The sequence below is a fragment of the Cryptomeria japonica genome, chromosome 7 (assembly GCF_030272615.1).
Source record: "Cryptomeria japonica chromosome 7, Sugi_1.0, whole genome shotgun sequence".
Lineage (NCBI taxonomy): Eukaryota > Viridiplantae > Streptophyta > Pinopsida > Cupressales > Cupressaceae > Cryptomeria > Cryptomeria japonica.
Window position 1 is genome coordinate 764547695 of NC_081411.1, and position 21143 is coordinate 764568837.

The 21143-nt window shown below is 36.5% G+C and overlaps 1 protein-coding gene across 3 annotated transcripts in view; it reads left to right on the forward strand.

Moving 5' to 3' along the window:
* Positions 1-233: 233 nt before the first annotated feature.
* LOC131059931 (lysine-specific demethylase JMJ703) overlaps positions 234-21143 on the forward strand; it is a 73527-nt gene continuing 52617 nt past the window's right edge. The window contains exons 1-4 of one of the 3 annotated variants that reach the window (XM_057993001.2): positions 234-415; positions 20350-20448; positions 20803-20874; positions 20960-21037. In XM_057993001.2, coding sequence (XP_057848984.2) covers positions 20395-20448; positions 20803-20874; positions 20960-21037 — 204 coding nt within the window. In that variant the 5' untranslated portion in view covers positions 234-415; positions 20350-20394. Of the gene's footprint in view, positions 416-472; positions 755-13669; positions 13932-20349; positions 20449-20802; positions 20875-20959; positions 21038-21143 lie in introns of those variants that run through there. The other 2 variants (XM_057993000.2, XM_057993002.2) reach the window with 2 other exon arrangements.

Sequence of the window (21143 nt, forward strand, 5' to 3'; positions counted from 1 at the left end):
GTAATAAAATAATACCTTCACAAAAACTGAAACATTACATATTTCGTACATTTACCTGTCATTTGCATATCAAATTATTTGAAAAATAGATTTTTACATACAAACATTTTGATGTCATTATAAATGCCTGTCATATAATAAAACCCATAATGGTATGCAACAATTCATTTCTTAGTAACTACTATGAGATAAAACCCCTACCTAATGGTGTGTAACAATTCATTTCTTAGGAGTAAAATCTCTAAGTAGTTAACGTGAGAGGTTATAATTAATTCCAAAGACGTGTCGGGAAAGCCTGTTGTTTACGTCTAATCAACGTGGGTTCGAATCCTGGCGCTTGATAGAAGCGCACGAATATTAACTAACTTCAAGTGGGTTTCGCAGCAGTTCAGAAAACGAACAAAATAACGAACAGGTAGGACTAACTAACCTCCACCGAAAAACAGGCATTCATGTTTGTCTAGCTGCTAATTGTCAATTAGCTCATGTTTTAACTTGCCTTCCTCAGCAATCTGTTTTAATTTTTATATTGATATTAAATTATCATGGATTATTTGTGCTTATAATCAAGCTTACCCGAATCGAGCCCTGAGAATCAACCCTGGCTAAATTAAACCCTAGAACATATCAGATTTATGAAGATCTCTTGCTTTTTCTTTCTTATATTGTGATTTTAGTGACAGATAGGGTACATCTGGTCTGAACTGTCTAAGGTTAAGCTGTTCGAATCCCATTGTGCTCTTTTTGGATTGAGGTGAGTCTTTGAGCTTTCATCTTGTTCAATTGCCTGTCAGTTCTCTGTATATTTTTCTTTCCATAGATTTTAAATGCCAAGGTAGGAAAAATGTGAAAAATAGCTAGGTTTGAATTTATGCCTGGTCAACATGTCTGATGATTTAATAAATAGAGCTGCTTGGGTGACAGAGAATCTTTTAGCCATTCCTGCTGTTGTTCACTTTTCTGATTTCTCCGATGAGCTTGCTAGGCACTCCACTGGTTTAAGGATTTAGGTTCTCGATTGATTGATCGAGCATAGAGAGAGAAGCTAAGGGCTTATATTCCTTATTTTAACCCTTGTACTCATTGCGTTCCTCATCTTATCTCTCTATGACGAGGGCCTTTAGGAACTCAACCAGCATTTGGGAGTTTGAGGGGAATGTCCGAAAGGCTCTTATTGTGTGCATGATAATCCCTTGGGGTTTGGGACCCATGTGTCCTTTGCTTATCTGAACATGAAGTTCGGCTGCTGACCTCTCCCTAATGGGGATCTTCAGGCACTCAACCAACATTGGGAGGTTGAGAGAAGTTCTAAGGGCTTACACGGAGTGTTTGAACTTTGCATGATTATCCTATGGAGATTTGATTATGCCCAGAAGTTGACCTTGTTCATGATACATAAGGATCTGGTCCCTTGAATGGTTTGCAGTCGGTTCACAGGAAGAGTCCTCTTCCAATTTGATTGGTATAAGATAAGCATGCATGAGAAATAGCCAAATTATTGATATTTGAAACATTGTTTTAAGTATAGGATTCATAGCTATATTACTAGAAATGAGCCATTGTGAAATAACAATGGCAACACATTGCAGTGGGAACAAGTACCCTTGGAGGTAGATGTTGCACATATGGCAATGCATTGACCAAAGCTTGCCCCTATGTTTTGCCACAAGGGCACCTGGAGGTATGTCTCCTATGAACTCTGCCCCAAAGTTCCCCCAAAGTTTCAGCCCATCGGGTTTAGTTTCCATTGGTGGGGCACCTTGAAGTGGCTATAGGGACACTTGGAGGTATTGGGTGCACTTATGGTAATGCATGGACCAAAGTCCACCTACATATTTTTCCATGAGGGCACCTTGAGGTATGGTTTAGTGTAATGATATCAAGGAAACAAACTCACTTCCATGTCTTTTTTTAGATCTGCTTCATACTTGCCCTGAAGTTATGTTGTTGAGAGTGCAATGCATTGGTATCAATCAATAAACAAAACATAAAAAGGTATTAAGAAGGTCAAGAATAGGCATTGCTAACTCAAAAGTCATTGTGGGTTATTAAAATGTGAAACTACTGCCCCAGTTTGTGTTTGTTGCAACATAAAGTCAAAGCAATATCCTAAAAATTGGCTCATACAAAATGGAGATAATTGGTACAAAATTATACCACAGAACTTTTATTAAATAATAAAATATGTTTAAAGGAGGTGGCAACACAATTATTTTTGTAAAGGCTAAGAAGAATATAGACCAACTTTGATGAAAGGGCAAACTTTCATTGAAGTAGAAGGTAGAATATCCATCATGTTGACGTGTTTTTTATGACTGCGTCGAACACAAAATAAAGTTGCCTAATGGTCACTTCACTCTCTCTTGATCAAAGTGCAATTGCATGCTAAGATTGCAAGAAGTTCAAAAATCGACTCCAAGGTTCCTTTATGCTACGGACATGACTTAGTTGACTGATGTGATTGTTGGTAATCCAAGGGGCCTTACGTTTGCATCATTCTTTCACTTCTTTGTTGTGGCTGGAACTCAATCATCGGATATAGCGAATCTGTGATGCTTCTGCTTTGAACGAACTAAAATGAACTGAAAGTAAAAGGGAAAGGGTTTAGAAGGATCTAAATATACTCCTAAGAGTAGTGATAACAATGAATAGTGCTCTAGTGGACAGATTCCAAATAAACTAAGCTCTGCTTCGCCAAGATCAACTACAACTCCGCAAGAACCGGTGCAATCTTTGGGGATGCTAGAGGATTTTCAAATCGAGAAAGTATATTTGAATACCCAAAAACGGCGCAATCCAAACGACCATCCACAATCAAACTTAGCACAAATTTAGGGGGTTCAGGCTAACTTTACACTGCAACTTACAATCAGCAAGATGCAAAAAATATGAACCATGGAAATTCATCAAACACCATTACATTCTCCATTGAAATCAAAGCACTATACTACTTCTACTCTAAGTGAGGAAGGTGAAACCATGCAAGTTTTGAAAAAATAACTTAAGTGGACACCATCAGAGAACAATGTTTCACTATTATTTTCTCAAAAACTTATCGCAACAATTTCATACAAAGCTCCCTCCCTTTTACAAACGAGGGGGTCACCCCTTTATATAGGCCTCAAGCCATGATTACATGCAAACCCTAATTAGGGTTTTCCTTAAAAGATTCTCCACTCGAGATGCAACAAGGTGGGAATCTTCGATTAATAACCCATCATGCCCATATACAATTAATTCAAAAGTACCCAAAATAGCATCCATTGCGCATTAAATGCACCACCTCCTTCAAATTCGCCCAACATGCGTTGAATATTCATCCATGCAAAAATCACCCCATTATGTCATAAATGCTTCATCATTTCCACATGCGGCAGCTGCATGCAAAAGGAATCTGCCATAAATTCAACATGCAATGACCGGGTCGCCATTTGGTCAAATATTCTGGTAATGAATGCGCCACTCTACTGCCACGTCTTCAATAGATCCTCGCCATGCAAGTGGACCCCGTCGTTGTGTATGCGCTCTTGCATATTTGGAATTGTTGGAGAGGGAAAATTCGATTCAGGAAGAATTTTCTTGAAGTCTCCTCAACTTTCCTTGCTTGAAGAAGGTTTTCCATCAATTTTCACCATCTCCTATTTTTTAGGAAAATTTCCAAATTAGGGTTCCACGGTCCAGGAGGGAGAAAATTCTCCTACAAATCCAAATCTGTAAAAAGTTTTGAAATTTGGATGTGATTTGATGCCCGAGAATGGATTTTTAAAGACTTTTCCTGGGGGAAATTTCTTGTTCAGTTCATCCCTGATTCCTTCCTTGCCAAGAAATTGTTTTTCCACCTTTAATTCATCCTGGCGTGGAATTCATGTTGTGAAGGAAATTCTCCTTTGGAAAGAAATTTGTTCCTTACCCTGAGGAAGGAAATTCTTCATGCCTTGGCCAATTTTCATGATTTCCAAGAACTATGTCCTGAAGGAAGAAATTTTAAACACTTAGTCAATTTTTTACCTTTCCTGGAATTCTGTCCTGAAGGAAGGAATTTCCGACACTTTAGCCAATTTTTTCACTTTCTTGGAATTTCTTCTTCTTGGGCGCAATTTTGACTTGGTGGAGGATTCAGTGAATTTTGTGAATCCTCCATGCCTCCTTGGTATTGGCGCCTATCCTCCATCTTGGGCAGATTTTCACCCCTGTGGAGGATTCATGAAATTTTTTCATTTATCCTTGCCTCCTCCATTCTGGCGCCCAATCACTTCCTGGGGCGGAATTCTTCATGCATGGAGGATTTTGATGCTTTTCACAAGTTCCAGGCTCTTCGTCAGGATATATATATGAAATATAACATTTAAGTATAAGTTTGAGAGTGGTTTCAGGTCCATAGGAATCATGATGCAAATTCTGGATTTTGGAAGATCTTTAAAGTTTTCAGACTTGGTCAAATTTCAGGCCATTTTCGGATCAGGATGACATTGGTGGATTGATGTGAATTTCTGGACTTGGATGATTTTGCATGCTTTCCTCTTCTGGAATAGGAGTTCCAAACAACCATTTTTTGATCCAACTTGTCTGCCTTCTGACTCTTCCGAATTTCGAAATGGTCTTCAGGAACGTTCAGTCTTCAGCCTCTTTAGAGATATTCAGCTTTTAGTGTTTTCCTGTGAAGATCCTGCCAAAAATAGATTTTCCCAAATATTAAGTGTTTCAAAATGTTAAGGTTTGGGCAAAATAGGTCAGAAAAGCACCTACTAAAAATAGAAACTTACTAAAAATAGTAAGTTTGATTTTTGGCAAAATGACAACATTCCGGGACTCGAAAAAATCCCTAAAAAATAGAGACTTTCTAAAAGAAAGTCGCTCCGTTTGGGCTCAAATTTTACTGGGAGGTTCCTTGAAGGGTCCCAATTCCAGTTGTATGTTCAGTTTTCTCAAAACCCTAACAGAAACCCCTAAAATCTAGGACAAAAGGCAAAAACCCTAAAAAGGGACAAAACAGGTCCTAGACTTCATAGAACTCGCTCGATAGAGAAGCAGATCAACTCTAATTGACCCCCGAACATCCACAAAGCAGAGAGATTGACGAGATTGCTGCGAAAAGACCCCAAAAATGCAAGCCAAAAGACTGGGAGGGCCTAAAAAGTAGGGGGTCCCCATTTGGAATGGGGCGATGTGTGAAAACGTCACAACACATCACTCCATGTTGTCAAGGAAGAATGCAATTTTCTAAAGGGAGGAAAACACGCCAATGAAGATAAATTTGTTGCCTAAAGAATTGAGGAAGGGGTGGAAACCATCTTGAAAGAGAGGGCAAGGAAGTATTGGAATATTCAAACATATGCTTACTACCATTGCCTAGTGACTTTAATGGTAAGAAGTCGTTATTAGGCAAATCATTTGGAAATTAGAATGAAAAGTGTTAATTAAATATCACAATAATTAAACGATCTTCAAATATGTAAAATAGATCAGATTGGAGTTTTGAGCATTTGAGCGTTGCAGACATTTCAACAAAACGATGCATACAACAACCTTTTGATTCAAAATTGACTCTTTCCCTCTGCGCTATACCTCATGCAACTTAAACTAAGAATCTTCCCCTATTTTGTCGTGGATTTGATTCATGTTTTCATTTTCGGAGGTGGCATCATCCCATGTAAGATTTTAGGATCTGTCCTTGCTCATGTAAGATTTAGAGATTTTGGGGTCCTCATGCAAGATTTAGAGATTTTGGGGTCCTCATGCAAGATTTAGGGATTTTGAGCACTTCATGCAAGATTTAGGGATTTTGAGCACTTGATGTAAGAAATAGGGATTTTGAGCACTTCATGCAAGAAATAGGGATTTCGAGCACTTCATGCAAGATTTAAGGATTTTGAGCACTTAGTGCAAGATTTAGGGATTTTGAGCACTTCATGCAAGAAACAGGGATTTTGTAGTGCTCATGTACACTTCTCAGAATTTGCAAGTACTCGCGTAATGAATTGCAAGGTTGCAAGCAATTATGTTTTGAAATCACCCTTACTTTCTCCACTCTCAACAAATGTTCAAATTCCATTCAACTCACTCACCCTAATGACTTGATCATGAACATGTTCAACTCAAGCTTAACCCTTATCAAAATCTAAGATTTGTGACACTCATGTACTTTGAGGTGTGGCTTTGCAAGCAGCTCAACACTTAGGATGGGTTCTATCTTGATTTGATGCTTGCAATTCCAATGGAATTGCAAGCAATCTTGGACTTTACTATCAATATTCACTCCTCGACTTACCTCTATACTACAACGAAACCAAGCAAACACCTCATTCAAAGGTCAAAGACTTACATTGCTGCCAAGCTAACACTAAACTAACCAAAACATCTAATCTAGCTAGTGAAAAGTGGGGGTCTCCATTTGCAATGGGGTGATGTGTGAAAACGTTACAATAGGGCGTAAGAGGGGTCATATATGAAACCAGTTTAAATTTGGCGACTCCTATATCAAAGTATCTCAAAAATTATAATGCTACATGCCACACAAGGATGATGCACCAACTTCCAAGCTTGTTCAATGGGAAACTTCGAATTTTGGGGCCTTTGATCCTTATTGCATTATTGTATGGTTGTGTATTGTGTTGCTAGTTGTTACACTTCATTTCTGCATCTTCTATATATAGGGAGATTTTAAATGATTTGAGGACAAGAAGAAATATAGGGAGGAAAGAAATGAAGGAAGAAAACAAGTGGAAGAGGTGACAAGAAGTAAATCACGAATGAGGAAGATGGGAAGAGAACAAATTGTACTAAGATCTTAAAATCTAGTTTGTAATTCAAAGGGCTGAAGCCTAGAATGTAGTCAAGCTCTTGAAGCTATTGTGTCAATTAAACAATTTTTTTCCTTACATATACTTTTTGTTGATTTTTGTTGTTGTTTATTGGGTTTATATTTGAAAGGTCCATTCATTGCAAGGTTAGACAGTCCTTAGTTGGACCCTTTAACCTTGATTGCATTAGATGGTACCGGAGCAGGGTTTGCGAAGTTAGTGAAGTGAGACATTAGTTGATAATAGAGAAGGTTATTGAAGCGAGTCTTCCAACAAGTGAGTGTTGGGTAAAATATTCCCATGAATTGGTTTTGAGCAGATTGGTTAACAGTTGAGGCAATTCAAATCAAATTTGAAGATGCCACCTCATTTCCACCTCATTGACCCATGATTCATGAGTATGAAGGTTTTGCAAATGGGGTTGCAAACTAAGTGGGTTCTTGGAGGAAATTCTGTGGCTAAACGTGCTTGAGTTGGAGTAATACTGGGATGGGTGACCTCCCGGGAAGGCCCACTGCTTCACCTCTGTGAGCATCACCTAGATGCAATGAGTGCTAAGTGGAACATTCATTCTCATGAGAGATGAGTTCTTGTGAACCACTACTCATGAATCATGGGTCAATGAGTTTGATTCAAAAACTACACAGTTGAATCTTGATAGCAATATTAGTAATGTCATAATTTGACTCGCTGTGGAAAATACCTCCTACTTATCAATTGATGAGGTGAAGGGGCTCTATAATGAATGGTTCATAAGGCACAACACTTGCTGAAGGTTTTGCAAATGAGGTCGCAAGCTAAGTGGGTTTAACCTTGGAGGAAACTGTGGTTAAGCGTGCTTGAGTTGGAGTAGTACTGGGATGGGTGACCTCTTGGGAGGGCCCAATGCTTCACCTTTGTGAGCATCACCTAGATGCAATGATTGCTAAGTGGACCATTCATTCTCATGAGAGATGGGTTTTTGTGAACCACTACTCATGAATCATGGGTCAATGAGTTTGACTCGAAAACTGCACAGTTGAATCCTGATAGCAATATCATAATGAACAGTTATCTCAGTTTGTGAAGGGATATATCTTTGCCTCTCTTCATAGAGGTATGATATGATATAAATAAAGATGAGATGGGAGCAAGGAAAGGGGAGATAGAAGAAAATATCTTTCCCATTAAAAGAAGATTTTGGAGCAGACCTAAATCAGAATTATAAGAAAATCTGAAGGAATAATATGAATATTTAATCAGGGAATTAGATCCAATTGAATAAAAGCAGAATTAGCAGATAAGAAGATCAACATATGAAATAAGTAAAGTACATAAGAGACCAATAGAAATATTCCAGCTTTGAATTGGAATAATTAATCACTGCAAGTAATAAGGAATTAAGCATCAAAGAAGATCAGAAGTTCTTTAATATATAATCTGCACTCATTGAACAAGATCAGATCTCGAGATATGTAAATAGCACTCAGCAAAGATAGCTATTAGAATCAGAAAATAACTAGTATGCAACATGTCTAACTGTGTAATCCCTTATGTATCATAAATATGACAAGTAATGGGAATAGCCAATCTGCTTAGACTCTTATATTATTGATTTAATATATTTATTCTTTCCTACAATGGATGAGTAAGGAAACACGTTAGGGAGAGGCAGCAGATTGATTCCCACGAATTAAGTAGACCAACTCATGTTGGATGGACGGGAGTTCTTGCCACTTGTGGCTGTTATGTCACACTCTTGGGCTTAATTGTGCTGAACAGTCTCCGGGTGCCCTATTGTGCTTTCCCCTCCTATCCTTACGATGGTTGGTTGTGGGAAGTGAAACTATAGCCTAAAAGCAATCATATATGGATAAGTAAGAAGACAGGATTGGGAGAGGCAGCAGACCGGTTCCCACGAATTAAGTAGGCCACCCCATGTTGGATGGACGGGAGTTCCTGCCACTTGTGGGCCAAGGGGTGCTATGTCACGCTATTGGGCTTAATTGTTTTGAACATTTTCCGGGTGCCCTATCATGCTTTCCTTTCCAATCCCTACTAAGGTTGGTTTTGGGGAATGAACTATAGATTAGATCCAAGTAGCAACATTATTCATCATTTCATTTAATGCTAATTTTTCATTTACTTGTAAGTTCAATAACTATTAGACGAGTTAATTATAGAATGCTATTGGTAAAAAGTGAATTATATTGTTGGAATTGTTACCTTTGGGGCAAAAATAGGCCTATCCCAATTAGGGGAACATTATGCACAAGTCATTTTCTACCATTATTGTCTTCTTTGCCTGCACATCATAATTCTGCCCATTCAACGATGGTGGCTGCTGCCAACTCTTGTTGTTTTCTCTAGCTATGCTTGACACTTAAACAAGTTGTTAATACCCAAAAATAGGTTAAACTTAGGGCTCTTATACCAGTTGTTGAGCTACAACTCATATGGACTCAAACTTGGGACCTTCCATTTGCTGCTGAAGTGCTCTATCATCTGAGCTATTGGCCCCTCTTTGGCCAGTCCATCATTAGTTTGAGTGTGGCTTTATTTAAATAGTCATGAGTGATTAGAAAGAATTCAAGAGGTTTGTTGTGGTTGCTGGGAGTTTTGAAGTATTGAAGAGGAAAACAACCAAACAACCTATATTATCTTTGCCTAATTTTGATAAGTTATTTCAAGTTGATTGTGATGCAAGTAGAAATGCAATTGGAGTTGTATTGAGTTACGATGAAAGACCTATTGTAAGTCAAAAGTTGAATGCTGCCAAAATGAAATATTCTATTTATGATGAGAAATTTTATGCAATTGTCCAAGCATTGAAGAAGTGGCGAGATTATTTGTTATCAAAGGAATTCTTTTTTGTATACTAACTATCAAGCATTCCAATATCTTGACAATCAAAGTAAGTTGAGTGCTGGACATGTTAAATTTGTTGAATTTTTTTAGAGATATTCATTTGTGTTGTAAGATCAAGAATTGGATATTTAATAGAGTAGTAAATGTATTAAGTAGAAGGCATAATTTGTTGATGGAAATGAGAATTCAAGTTGTTGGGTTTGATGAATTGAAGTCATATAAGTTAGCAATACATGGAGACAAGACAAGATGGTTGGATTACTTGATTCAAGGAGATTGCTTTTTCAAGGGTAATCAGTCATGTATTATTAAGTGTTAAATGAGATAACTTGATCAAGGAGAAACATAATGGTGGATTGGTAGGACATTTGGAGTTGATAAGATATATGTCATGGTTAGTGAATATCATTTTTGCCACATATGTATAAGGATGTCAAAAAGTATGTACAAAATTGTAGTATTTTTTAAGTATCAAAAAGTGGTAGACATGATATTGGGTTGTACAAGATGGGAGGATACTAGTATGGATTTTGTGTTAGGATTGCTAAGAACTGAAAGAGTACATGATTATATTTTTGTAGTTGTTGACATCTTTTATAAGATGACACATTTCCTTGCTTGTAAGAAAACTAATGATGTATACATAGTTGATTTATTTTACAAGGAAATTGTGAGATTGCATGGGTTACCTAAAAGCATTGTATTAGATAGGGATCTGAATTTTGTTGGACATTATTACAGGACCTTGTAAGAAAATGAGTACAAAGCTAAAATTTAGACTAGCATATAACCCATAGATAGATAGACAAGCAATAGTAGTGAACAAAAGTTTGGGAAACTTGTTGAGATGCTTATTAGGTGAAAAAACAAGAAATTGGGATTTAACCTTAGTAGGTGTTGATTTTGCTAAAGATAACTTAGTGAACAATCGTATAGGTAGACACTATCCGAAATTGTATATGGATAGACTCCAAACAATATTTTAGAATAAAGAGATTCTATTGCTACTTGTAGAAAGAGTGCTATAGCTAAAGAATATGCAAAGTACATATGGAATTTGCATCAAGAAGTCGAACAACAATTGGGGAAGACTAATAGCAAGTATAAGGAACATTCTAATTAGAGGTGAAGACATAAGGAATATGAAATTGGATATGAAGTAATGGCTTACTTGACGAAAGAAAGATATCTACAAGGAGCATATGATAAATTGAAAATTAAGTAATTTGGATTTTGTAGGATTATTAAGTTGTTTGATTTTGGAAATGCCTATGAATTAGAATTGCTAAAAGATCTTGGTATATCACTAGTATTTAACATTGTTGATTTATATGAGTATTATGAAGGAGATTGAGGAGACCACAAGCCAATAATAGATTGGGGAACATAGGTATTTACACACGAAGCAAAGGAGGCTAAAGAAGTGCTTAATTGTAGAATTGGGAGAAGCACATGAAACAAAAAAATGAGGAATAGTTGGTAAAATGGAAAGAGAAACCAATTGAATACTTTACTTGGATGCCCATATTGAAGATTGACTAATTTGTTTTTCCTTTAGCTCACATCCTTGAGAAAAAGTGATGAATATACATTTTAATTACTTGGGGTGTTTGATTTAGGAGTATCTAGGGTGTGAGAGCATTCTTGCATCAACCAAACATATTTTCTTCAACATTTATTTGTTTTGCAATTACTTTACTAGTTTTTCAAATATTGTGTATTAGTGCTTGTCAAGTTTGCAGCATTGTATCTCATTGCACTTATGTTTTCATAAGGTCAACAATTCATAGTTGTAATTGTAGGCACAATCAAGCCATTACTGACATTGAAAGATACCATAGTTAATAATCATTGGTTGTGGTTGGGATCTTAGATTGTTTTAAGAGTCTTGAATGTTACATTCAACTTTCACGTGCTCTTAAATGGTACATTTATGTTTTCTATTCAAGGAGTTAGTCAGGGCTATTATCAAGTTAAAAATCATTTAATGGTAACTCATTTGAACAATGTGGAAAGTATTTAAAACTTGCACCAATTCTTAAAAATAACCTATTTCGTTATAGGTCCTAAGAGGGTTTGTATATGAAACCACATTAAATTTTGGAGACTCCTAAACCAAAGTATCTCAAAGATGATATTGCTACATGCCACACAAAGATGGTGCACCAGGTTCCAAGGTTGATCGATGAGGAAAACATTTAATTTTGGTGCTTTTGATTTCTATCACATTAATCCATGGTTGTATATCATGCTATCAAGTGTCACACTTCATTTTTACATTTTCTATACATAGGGAAGTTTGCTATGATTTGAGGACAAGCTAAGTTGTTGGTTTTGATATAGGGACGAGTATGAGTACAAGGTTTGGGTATGCTAGTCAACAATTTTTTTCTTGGGTATGGTACGACTAGGTATGGTTGTATAATATATATGCATTTTTTTAAAAATATATAGAATTGAAAATGCATTTGATGTATCATATTATAATAATGACATTGAATCTTTTATTGTATGATACTTCATCATTGGTCAATGATAGTGATAAAAATAATATTAATTTTCAATTCATAGTTTTTGTGAAATAGGTTTGTTTTTGTGAAGCAACTCTTAGTATGGGCATGTTTTAGGGTTTTAGGCAATTTTTTAGTTTTTTTTTTAAATGTTAAAACAATGCTTCAAAAATCGAGTTTTGATGTTTTCTTAAATAAAATTGATGTTGTGGCTATAGGTGTGCCTAGGAGCCTCAAGAGTGGCTAGGGTGCAACCCTACTGCTATTGTCACAGGATCGGTACTTGGGCTAGTTCAAGGGTGTACCCTACAAGGATAAGAAGAAACATAGGAAGAAAAAGGAGGAAAGAAATGAAAGAAGAAAACAAGTGGAATAGGTGACAAGAAGTAAATTAGGAATGAGGAAGTTCAGAAGAAGAACAAATTGTTCCTAATACATTTCATTGTAAGGAAGGCGGATTAAGTCATTGAGACCTTAAGATCTAGTTTGTAATTCAAAAGACTGAATCTTAGCATGCAATCAAGCTCTTGAATCAGATTAATCAAACAAACTTGTTCTTCATATATAGTTTTCATTGATTTCTGCTATGTTCTTAATTAGGTGGTCTATTTGTGGCAAGGTCAGATGGTCCTTAGTTGGACCCTTTGACCTTGACTACATTGCATATGTATGTGTGTATATGTTTATATAATGCGTATATGTATATTACTTACATATACATATACATATATACACATATTCCATACACATGTATGTTGAAAACTTGTATGTACATGTATATTACATAAATATACATACACTTTTACATGGATAAACTTACACATATGCACATGCATGTATATTTGTGCATGAATATATATGTGTAACGTCGTAAATTGTCAGCAAGCCAATTTACACCTCATGTTTGTGCCCCTACTTTAGCATATCCCCTTCTCATCTCCTATTTAGGTCTGATTTGTGCTCAATCTCTGGTTTTGATGCCATGTACATCCACTGCTAGATTCCCTGGAGGTGTGTCCTCCCTGAGGCTTAATTGTGGCCCCTTGCTGAGAAGGACTAGGGTGCCCCCTCTCAGTTGGGCTCTATTTTGAAATGGGGCAAGGGCCCTATCTCTCCGGTGAGAATTCAATTTTGTGGCTCCGAATGACCGTTGGAGGTCGGCCTAATCGATAAATGACCTAGATACCCCTATATAAAAACATTTGATCAACCTAATTTCATCTATCCAAGATATCCATTCCAAGACTCCAAGCAATCAATTCCTAGCATTCTGGCATCTGTGAAGCGTTCATTATCAAGCATTTTCAGAGATCTTCAAGGCTGCATATTCTTCATTCAACCATTGTGGAGCAAAATTACATCATTCATATGCAAGCATGTGTGTGTGATTAGGGTTTTGTCATGTTCATGCCATTTCATACAACATATGTGATTACATTCAAGAAGCAAAGCATCATCATTAACAATTGCAGATCTGAGGTATATCTCTCCATTATTTATTTCAGTATCTGCCTTATTTCATTCAAGGTTAATTCCTAAATCGGGGTTTGACTTAGGCAAACCCCTATTCCCAACAATTTCCCCTTTCTTTCTGTGTGCAGGAAATAGGTACAGAGCTGTAATTTTTCAGGATTGACATAATTCGCAGAGACGAACAGGTTCCCCTTTGGACGACGATAAGTTCGGAGGACCAGAGTGACGGGCATTCTAGTCCTGACAATTTAGGTTGACCTTCCAGGAACAGATCCGAACATTCACTATTGCTCAGATCTAGGTTTGTGGCTTCCTTTGACGATTTTAGCTCACTATTTATGCTAGATCTCTTCAATATTCTCACATTTGCCCTAATTTCAGCATTTTCACAATTCAACTAAAAAAGAGGGAATCAAATTTTAACCAATGAATCTGATCAAAATTCTTAGCCCTATCTTTGTTGGATTGAGGCTAGATCTATTGGATTCATCCCTCTTTAATGTAATTGGTCCCTAAGCAAAAATTAGCGGTTTTACTACATCGTTGGGTGAAACCCTAATTTTTCACCACATTACAATATGTACATATATGTATAGATACACATATATCAATTTATGCATAAGTATATATATATTTTTGGAACCTAATATCCCCATGCTCTTTGGTTTCAAAACTACTTGCCTTAAAATAAGACTCTAAAAGAAGTAAAATCAGATTCACTTTGATGGACAAATGAAATTTTATAGAGAAGGTAAAAGGTATTACTTCATTTTTTCAATATATGAGCTTTTGGGGACTTGAATTATTCTTGATTTTAAATAGGTTAGTTGAATCAATTAGATTTTGTTGTAATTCAGTTGAATGGTCTATATGAAAGATGAAGGCATGGGTTTCAAACATGAAGAAAGAATGATGTATGATAGTTACCAAGAGATGGGCATTGATGCTAGTATACAAGATGGGGGTGGGTGCTTGTACGCTAGTTTTTCAATATATGAGCTTTTGGGGACCCGAGTTATCCTTGATTTTAAATAGGTCAGTTGAATCAATTAGATTTTGTTGTAATTCAGTGGAATGGCCTATATGAAAGATAAAGGCATGGGATTCAAACATGAAGAAATAATGATGTATGATAGTTACCAAGAGATGGGCATTGATACCGGTATACAAGATGGGGGTGGGTACTTGTACATTTTTCAAAAACCATAATAGCTTTAAATGTCAAAAATGTCAAATGTTAAAAAATTTAAGAACATTTTAGGGTGCAGAAATAAATGTCAATGAAAACAAAAATGAATTGAATTCATAGTTGATAACATAGTTATGAGACTCAGACTCGAGAAGCTGAATTTTGACTTAGACTCAGCGCGGACTTGACAAGCTGATTTTTGACTCAGACTTGGACTCGACACCCATACTTGGCAAAGACTGGACAAATTGAAAAATTAATAAATAAACCTTAAAAACAATAACATCATCAAATAGAAGCTAATTTGATCACATACACAAGTATACATCAATCACATAAGTATAAATGCAAATTGTAGCTGAAGAAAATAACACACTTAGATATATAAATATTGTCAAATGTATACAAAACTCATGGAATATGAAATCCATGACATTAAAAGTTCCAAACAAATATTAAAACAAAAACTAGAAGTCTATGGCTTAGAGGAGCTTGCTTCCTTCCTACAAAGGTATCTAAGATAGGTCTTGGATGATGATGCAACCATAATCTTTGCCTCTTTCTTCGTGCCACCCACACCAACATCCAATGTGTCTTCTCATGCTCTATCCTCCTCTGCCATGGCTACAACCTCTCTATTCACTTGGTCAACTCAATCGAGGTCCTCATCACTAAAGATAGGATCCTTGGCCTAAGTGATCCAACCAAATTGTGATTGACCTCCTCTAGTGTGATGGGAGTGTAGTTAGTGCCCAAAATTTATTTGTGGTGAAGACAAAGGTTGTAATGAACATAGACTAGATCATTGATAGTCTATTGCACTTCTTGGAGTGTATGTGCTCAAACATACTCCAATCGCACTCACAACTTGAAGCACTAGATGGTTGGCTCAATATTTGAATTGCAATCCTTTGAATATTTGGTTACCTTAGCACCAAACATTTCCTGCTATGCAAATTGAGATGAGAAAAATAAAAAAATCAATCTCATTATCTAACTTCAAGTTTCAACATTTAATGATAGTAGAAAAAGAGGAAAATTTTATTAGAATTTTAAAACTGAAATTATGCCCTTAATACATTTTTACCTGTCTGCAATGTCAATCAAGTTTTTTTGCATATCTCATGAGAAAAGAGATCTCCTTGTGCAAGTCTAAAGGTCTCGATCTCGTGGACTATTTGTGTTGTAACAATAGAATCAAGCGACATCTGCTCTATCACTATGTAGATCCCATTTGGAATCTCCTTATCCCCCTTGAAATTAGGGTGATATTGGAATGTCGGATTGAGTTAATAAGCGGCCGCCTGTAGGGGCTTGTGAAGCTCGAGCTGCCATCGCTTTATCAATGATTTCCCAAATGGGACGATACTTAGCCTTAACTCCCTTATAGATGGATCTAATGGCCTTATTGGCCCTATCCATACCCTCATATATGTAGCCCATGTTGATGTTATAGCTAGGTTGGATTCCTTCTAGGGCCGACCTAGCACATTTGGGTGGCTAATTGGCTTGTCGGCCTTAGCCACAATATATTGCAAAGTTCAATGTATAACTTGTTATTAGGTCTGGCTCTAAATGGGCGTCATCATTTGTGAAATGTAATTATAACATGTAACTTGTATCAGGTCCGGCCCTATACAAGTAACTTGTAAATTGTAATTGGGCTAACCCTATGTATGGGTGCCAAAATGAGATTCAATTATTAATTTAAATGCAAGGACGACCTAAGGAGGAGACATAAAGTCTCATATATATGCAAGATCATTCTTGCATCAATAATACATTCATTCAGCAATCAATCTCATTCACACATCAGCGAACTACCTCTGCTATTGATTAGTGAATTACTTCAGCGAATCAGTTATCTTGTGCAGCAAATTCATCCTAGATATTATCTAGGGCTGGCGAACTTCCAACTAGGGCTAGCAAACTTCCTTTAGGGCTGGCGAATTCATCCACAAGGACAACGAACTCCTCCTAGGGCTGTCAACTTAATCTACAAGGTCAGCGAACTTGTTCTAAGGGCTGCAAGATCAAGCAAATGGTCTACAATCAGATTATTGAATCATCTACAGCAAGCATACCTCAGATAAGTCTGCCCTAACTTGGATTATCATCTGCTGATTATATTATGCTTCAAGTGTTGAAGCAAAAGTTGTCAGACTTCTACTGATTTTGAGTTAATATAATCTGAGATCTTTGTTGCTGGGTTTTTCACCTCCAAGAGGAAGGTTTTCCTAGGGTACTGTTGTGTTATGTGTGTTTATTGTTTCATTTCTGCATGTTGTTATCAGTCTGATCTATAAAATTAACAGCCCATTGCAGGCTTCTCCCCATCAACAACTCGTAGGAGAACTACCAAAGGCTCAGTGAATTGCAATTATTGTGAAACACTAACCTAATATAAGTGTGACAAAAAATATGCAAAAAAAAAAGAAAAATATGAAGAAAAATTAAAACATAATGTAGATTTAGATTTTCATTTATCTTATGAGCTCCGCAACAGTTACCCAAAAGCCTAGTTTATCAAACATCGAATTTGCCCCATCAACCCCTGCATTGGTCTTAGCATAGAATGTGGAAGTCCACTCCTCACTAACAAACATGTGCCTTAAAGCTCCCTTGACTGAAACAAGGATTGTAATGTGATGAAATTTGTTGCAAATCGGGTTATGCCAGGACGAGCCAACTCCTTTTGCCCTATGAATCGCCACATTAGGTTGAGGACCCATATGTGATTATCTATGAATTTACAAATATGTCTGGCCATTTCCACACATGTTTTGATCCATGGAATCTTTCCAAAATCCTCCAATATGAGGTCAAGGCAATGGGCAACACATGGAGTTCAAAATAATGAGTGTCTATGCATAAATAGTCTACTTGCAACAACATAATTTGCTGCATTATCTGTCACCACTTGCACCACGTTCTCCTCACCTTCTTGAGCTAGGACTTCCTCTAAAGCTTCACAAAGGAATGTGGCATTTTGAACATGTGCATCAATAGATTTGATGAATATGGTGCCACCTGATAAGAAACAAAATCAATGATTCAATAAAGCATAAATTAAAAATATTAATCACTAAATCAATGCATTGTAGTAAGTACAATCACCTGAGGAAGAAACAAGAAAATTTAGCAATGTCCTATTTCTTCTATTTGTCCAACCATCAGTCATGATGGTGCAACCCTTCTTCCTCCATATCAACTGTTGCTCATCTATTGTGGCTGTCACATTAGCAACCTTTTGTGGCAAAATCGGGCCCTTTATGTCATCTTCACTAGGGGCTTTGTACCACGCCCCACAAACAGTAATAGCATCAACCATGTTTTGCTAATAAGGAGCCCTAACACATGTCACAAATAAATAAATTAAAATAAGTATTGAAAAATGGAGAGTTCAAATTTGAATTCAACATGCCTTTAAATATAAAAATTCAAGAGACAAAGAATCAAGCTATAAATTTTAAAACAATCAAACAAAAAAGAATTACCTCATTGCATGGAATGGAATGGTGCAATAGTACCAAAAGTCTCCAATTGCACATTTTGCTGCATCATGTTTGTCCTTGTTCGAAAGCATGCTCTCAATCGACGGTTGGGAACTTGGAGTAGTGCGTGAGGAAAGATATGAATCCATCCTAGATTTATAAACTCTAGGCCCAATGCTACCACTGCCACTGCCATTGGCACCAACACCAACACTAACACTGCCACCGACATCAGCACTACTAGGTCCAACACCTAAAGAATGATGAAATGAAGGCTTGAATTAGACTCTCCACTAACACCAATGCCTGTCATCTCCTTGCTTTGCTTCTTTTTCACTTCTTTTTGTAGCTCAAATGTTTCTAGTTGCACTTGCACCTCACGCATAACCTTAGGAGGCACTTGTGAGGATGGCATGGCATCATGGACTTTTATATTTGCAGGACGGTATTTCAATCTGTTAATGCCTCCTCGATGATAAATTGTTTTGCAACAAAAACATTTTACTTATTTCTTTTGCTCAGGCATAATTTCAGCATGTTTCCAACAAGGGTCCCTTTTAATTGGGTTTTTGGACATTGTGATAAAGACGATTTGAAAATCTCAAGACTGCTGCAATAACATATAAATACAAAAAAAATAGCATTTGTGATTCATAATTATTAAACTAATACAAAAAAATGTAGGGTTTGCAACTATAAAATTAGATTCATTCTACAAAAACACCTAGGGTTCTTTCTTTGATCTACTAAAATAAAATAGAAAGAAGAAAGGAAATGTAAAGAGAAATGCAATTTTTGGTTTAAAAAACATAAAGAAATCTTCAAAATACAAATTTACCTCTTAAATCTAGCTTGAAATTAATAGAGAGCTCCTTCCAATCCTTCATAGACACCTCTAGATGCACCAAAAGTAGCCACCAACCTACCCAAATGCGATTCAACAATTGATTTTTTTTTCTACCTCCTTGTCTGTTTCCCTACAATGCACTCCAAACTTCACTCACAACTCTCTTTTCTCTTTCTTGTTTGGCTTCAAAATGAAATGATGTTGCTTTGAGGGTGGATGAAATATAAGTACAAAAAAACAACTTAAACTATCATTTTTTATGTTTTTTATTTTTCTAAAACTCTCAGAGACAATATCTCAGAAAGATTTACAAAACCCTTTATCTTTCTCATTAACACCGTCTGCCTTGGCCAGAATGTCAGGAGGCTCTCTTGACACCTTGTTGTTCCCACCCATTAATGCAGGGGCACGACTAGGCTCATACACATAACAAAACAATAAATGCAACCCAGCGAGGGAGACCAGGCAAAAAGTAGAGCAGGAAACTCATATGAAAAACAAACTAAAACACATCACAAAAAGAAGACAAACTAACACCATAATCCTTCCAACTAAAGATGATTTGAACCAGGAAAGAAAAGGAGTGTACTTACAGGTGAGAACCCTGCATGATCATCAATGGAGGCCTATCATTGGCCTACTCCAGGTTGCAGATCGCCCCCATCTTTGCTTTATATTTTGGACTTCCCTAGATTTGGAAAAGTGATACAATTATATAATTCATTGATGGAATTCTGACAGTTTAAGTTTTAATGTTAGACAATGCTGAAATTCCTTATACCGGAACATGTTTATTGAAAACATAAAGATGAGAAATGTTGATTATATTTGTTCCAAAATTTCGAGCACAGACATAAAATGGTGATCAATCATCTTTTTGTAGCTTGATGAAAATATTGCTTTAATTTATCTATCTTGTTTTGGGATTTTTTACTCCTATTTTTGCTGGCTATTTGCTAGTTATCTCAAGGGGAAACAATGTGCAATGGTTGTTCTGCATTTGCAAGAGTTGAAATTCACTTGTAACTCTTACATGCCTCTAATTGTATTGTATGCTTCACTTAAATCTGCTTTATATTTTCTCCAAAATAAATAAAATATTTTTTATTTAGTTTCAAGGATAATGGATAGCAAACTATTTTGCAGTTGCTAAAATGTAAGTCTTTCTGATAATTGTAATGCTTTGCAGAAGTGTGACTCAAGTGTAAATGGTCCTAGTTGCGGATTCATATTGATGGGATCAGGTCATGCCGAGGCGTGCATGACTGAGGATGAAACATCAAGTTCGGTAAGCTTGAGTTGTTTGTCACAAGCAATTCTTACATCATAAAGTTTTATTGGAAAGGCAGTATTTATTTTTTGTCCGAGGTCCAAAGTTCATATTTGGATTGCTGGCAATTATCTCTATGAACATTTTTATCTATAAATGACCACCCTGTTTGTATTTTTATGGGGGACTCTATTCATATGATCGCATTGAGCAATTTTTGTATAAGATATAGCTACTTACATTGGTGTTATTGGAAATTGCTACTTTATATTGCCAAATTCCAGAAACTACTACAAAATCTTTGAGTTTGATTTCTGGTAAACAACTCATTTGTATTTGGTTGAGCTTCCCTTTTTAACATTTGCTTTGCAGATGTACACTACAAATCTGTCCTTACCAAAGGGAGTCGTTCGTGGTTGCCCTAGGTGTGATGGATGCCAAAAGGTAATTGTTAAAGATATCTTGAATATATATCCAGCCTATTTCAGACAGTTATTTAAAAAACAATTGGTGGATCCTTCCTTGATAGGTCTTGGCAAGATGGCTTCCAGATGGAGGGCACAGGCCCACACTTGAAACAGCCCCCACATTTCATCCGAATGAAGAGGTTTGCAATTCATGTAACGTTTGAAGTTTGAGATAGTTTTGGTGGCTAATTCGTGCTTTTGGTTTTGTGGTAACTTCAATTTTGATATTTTAAGATATTTTGGATT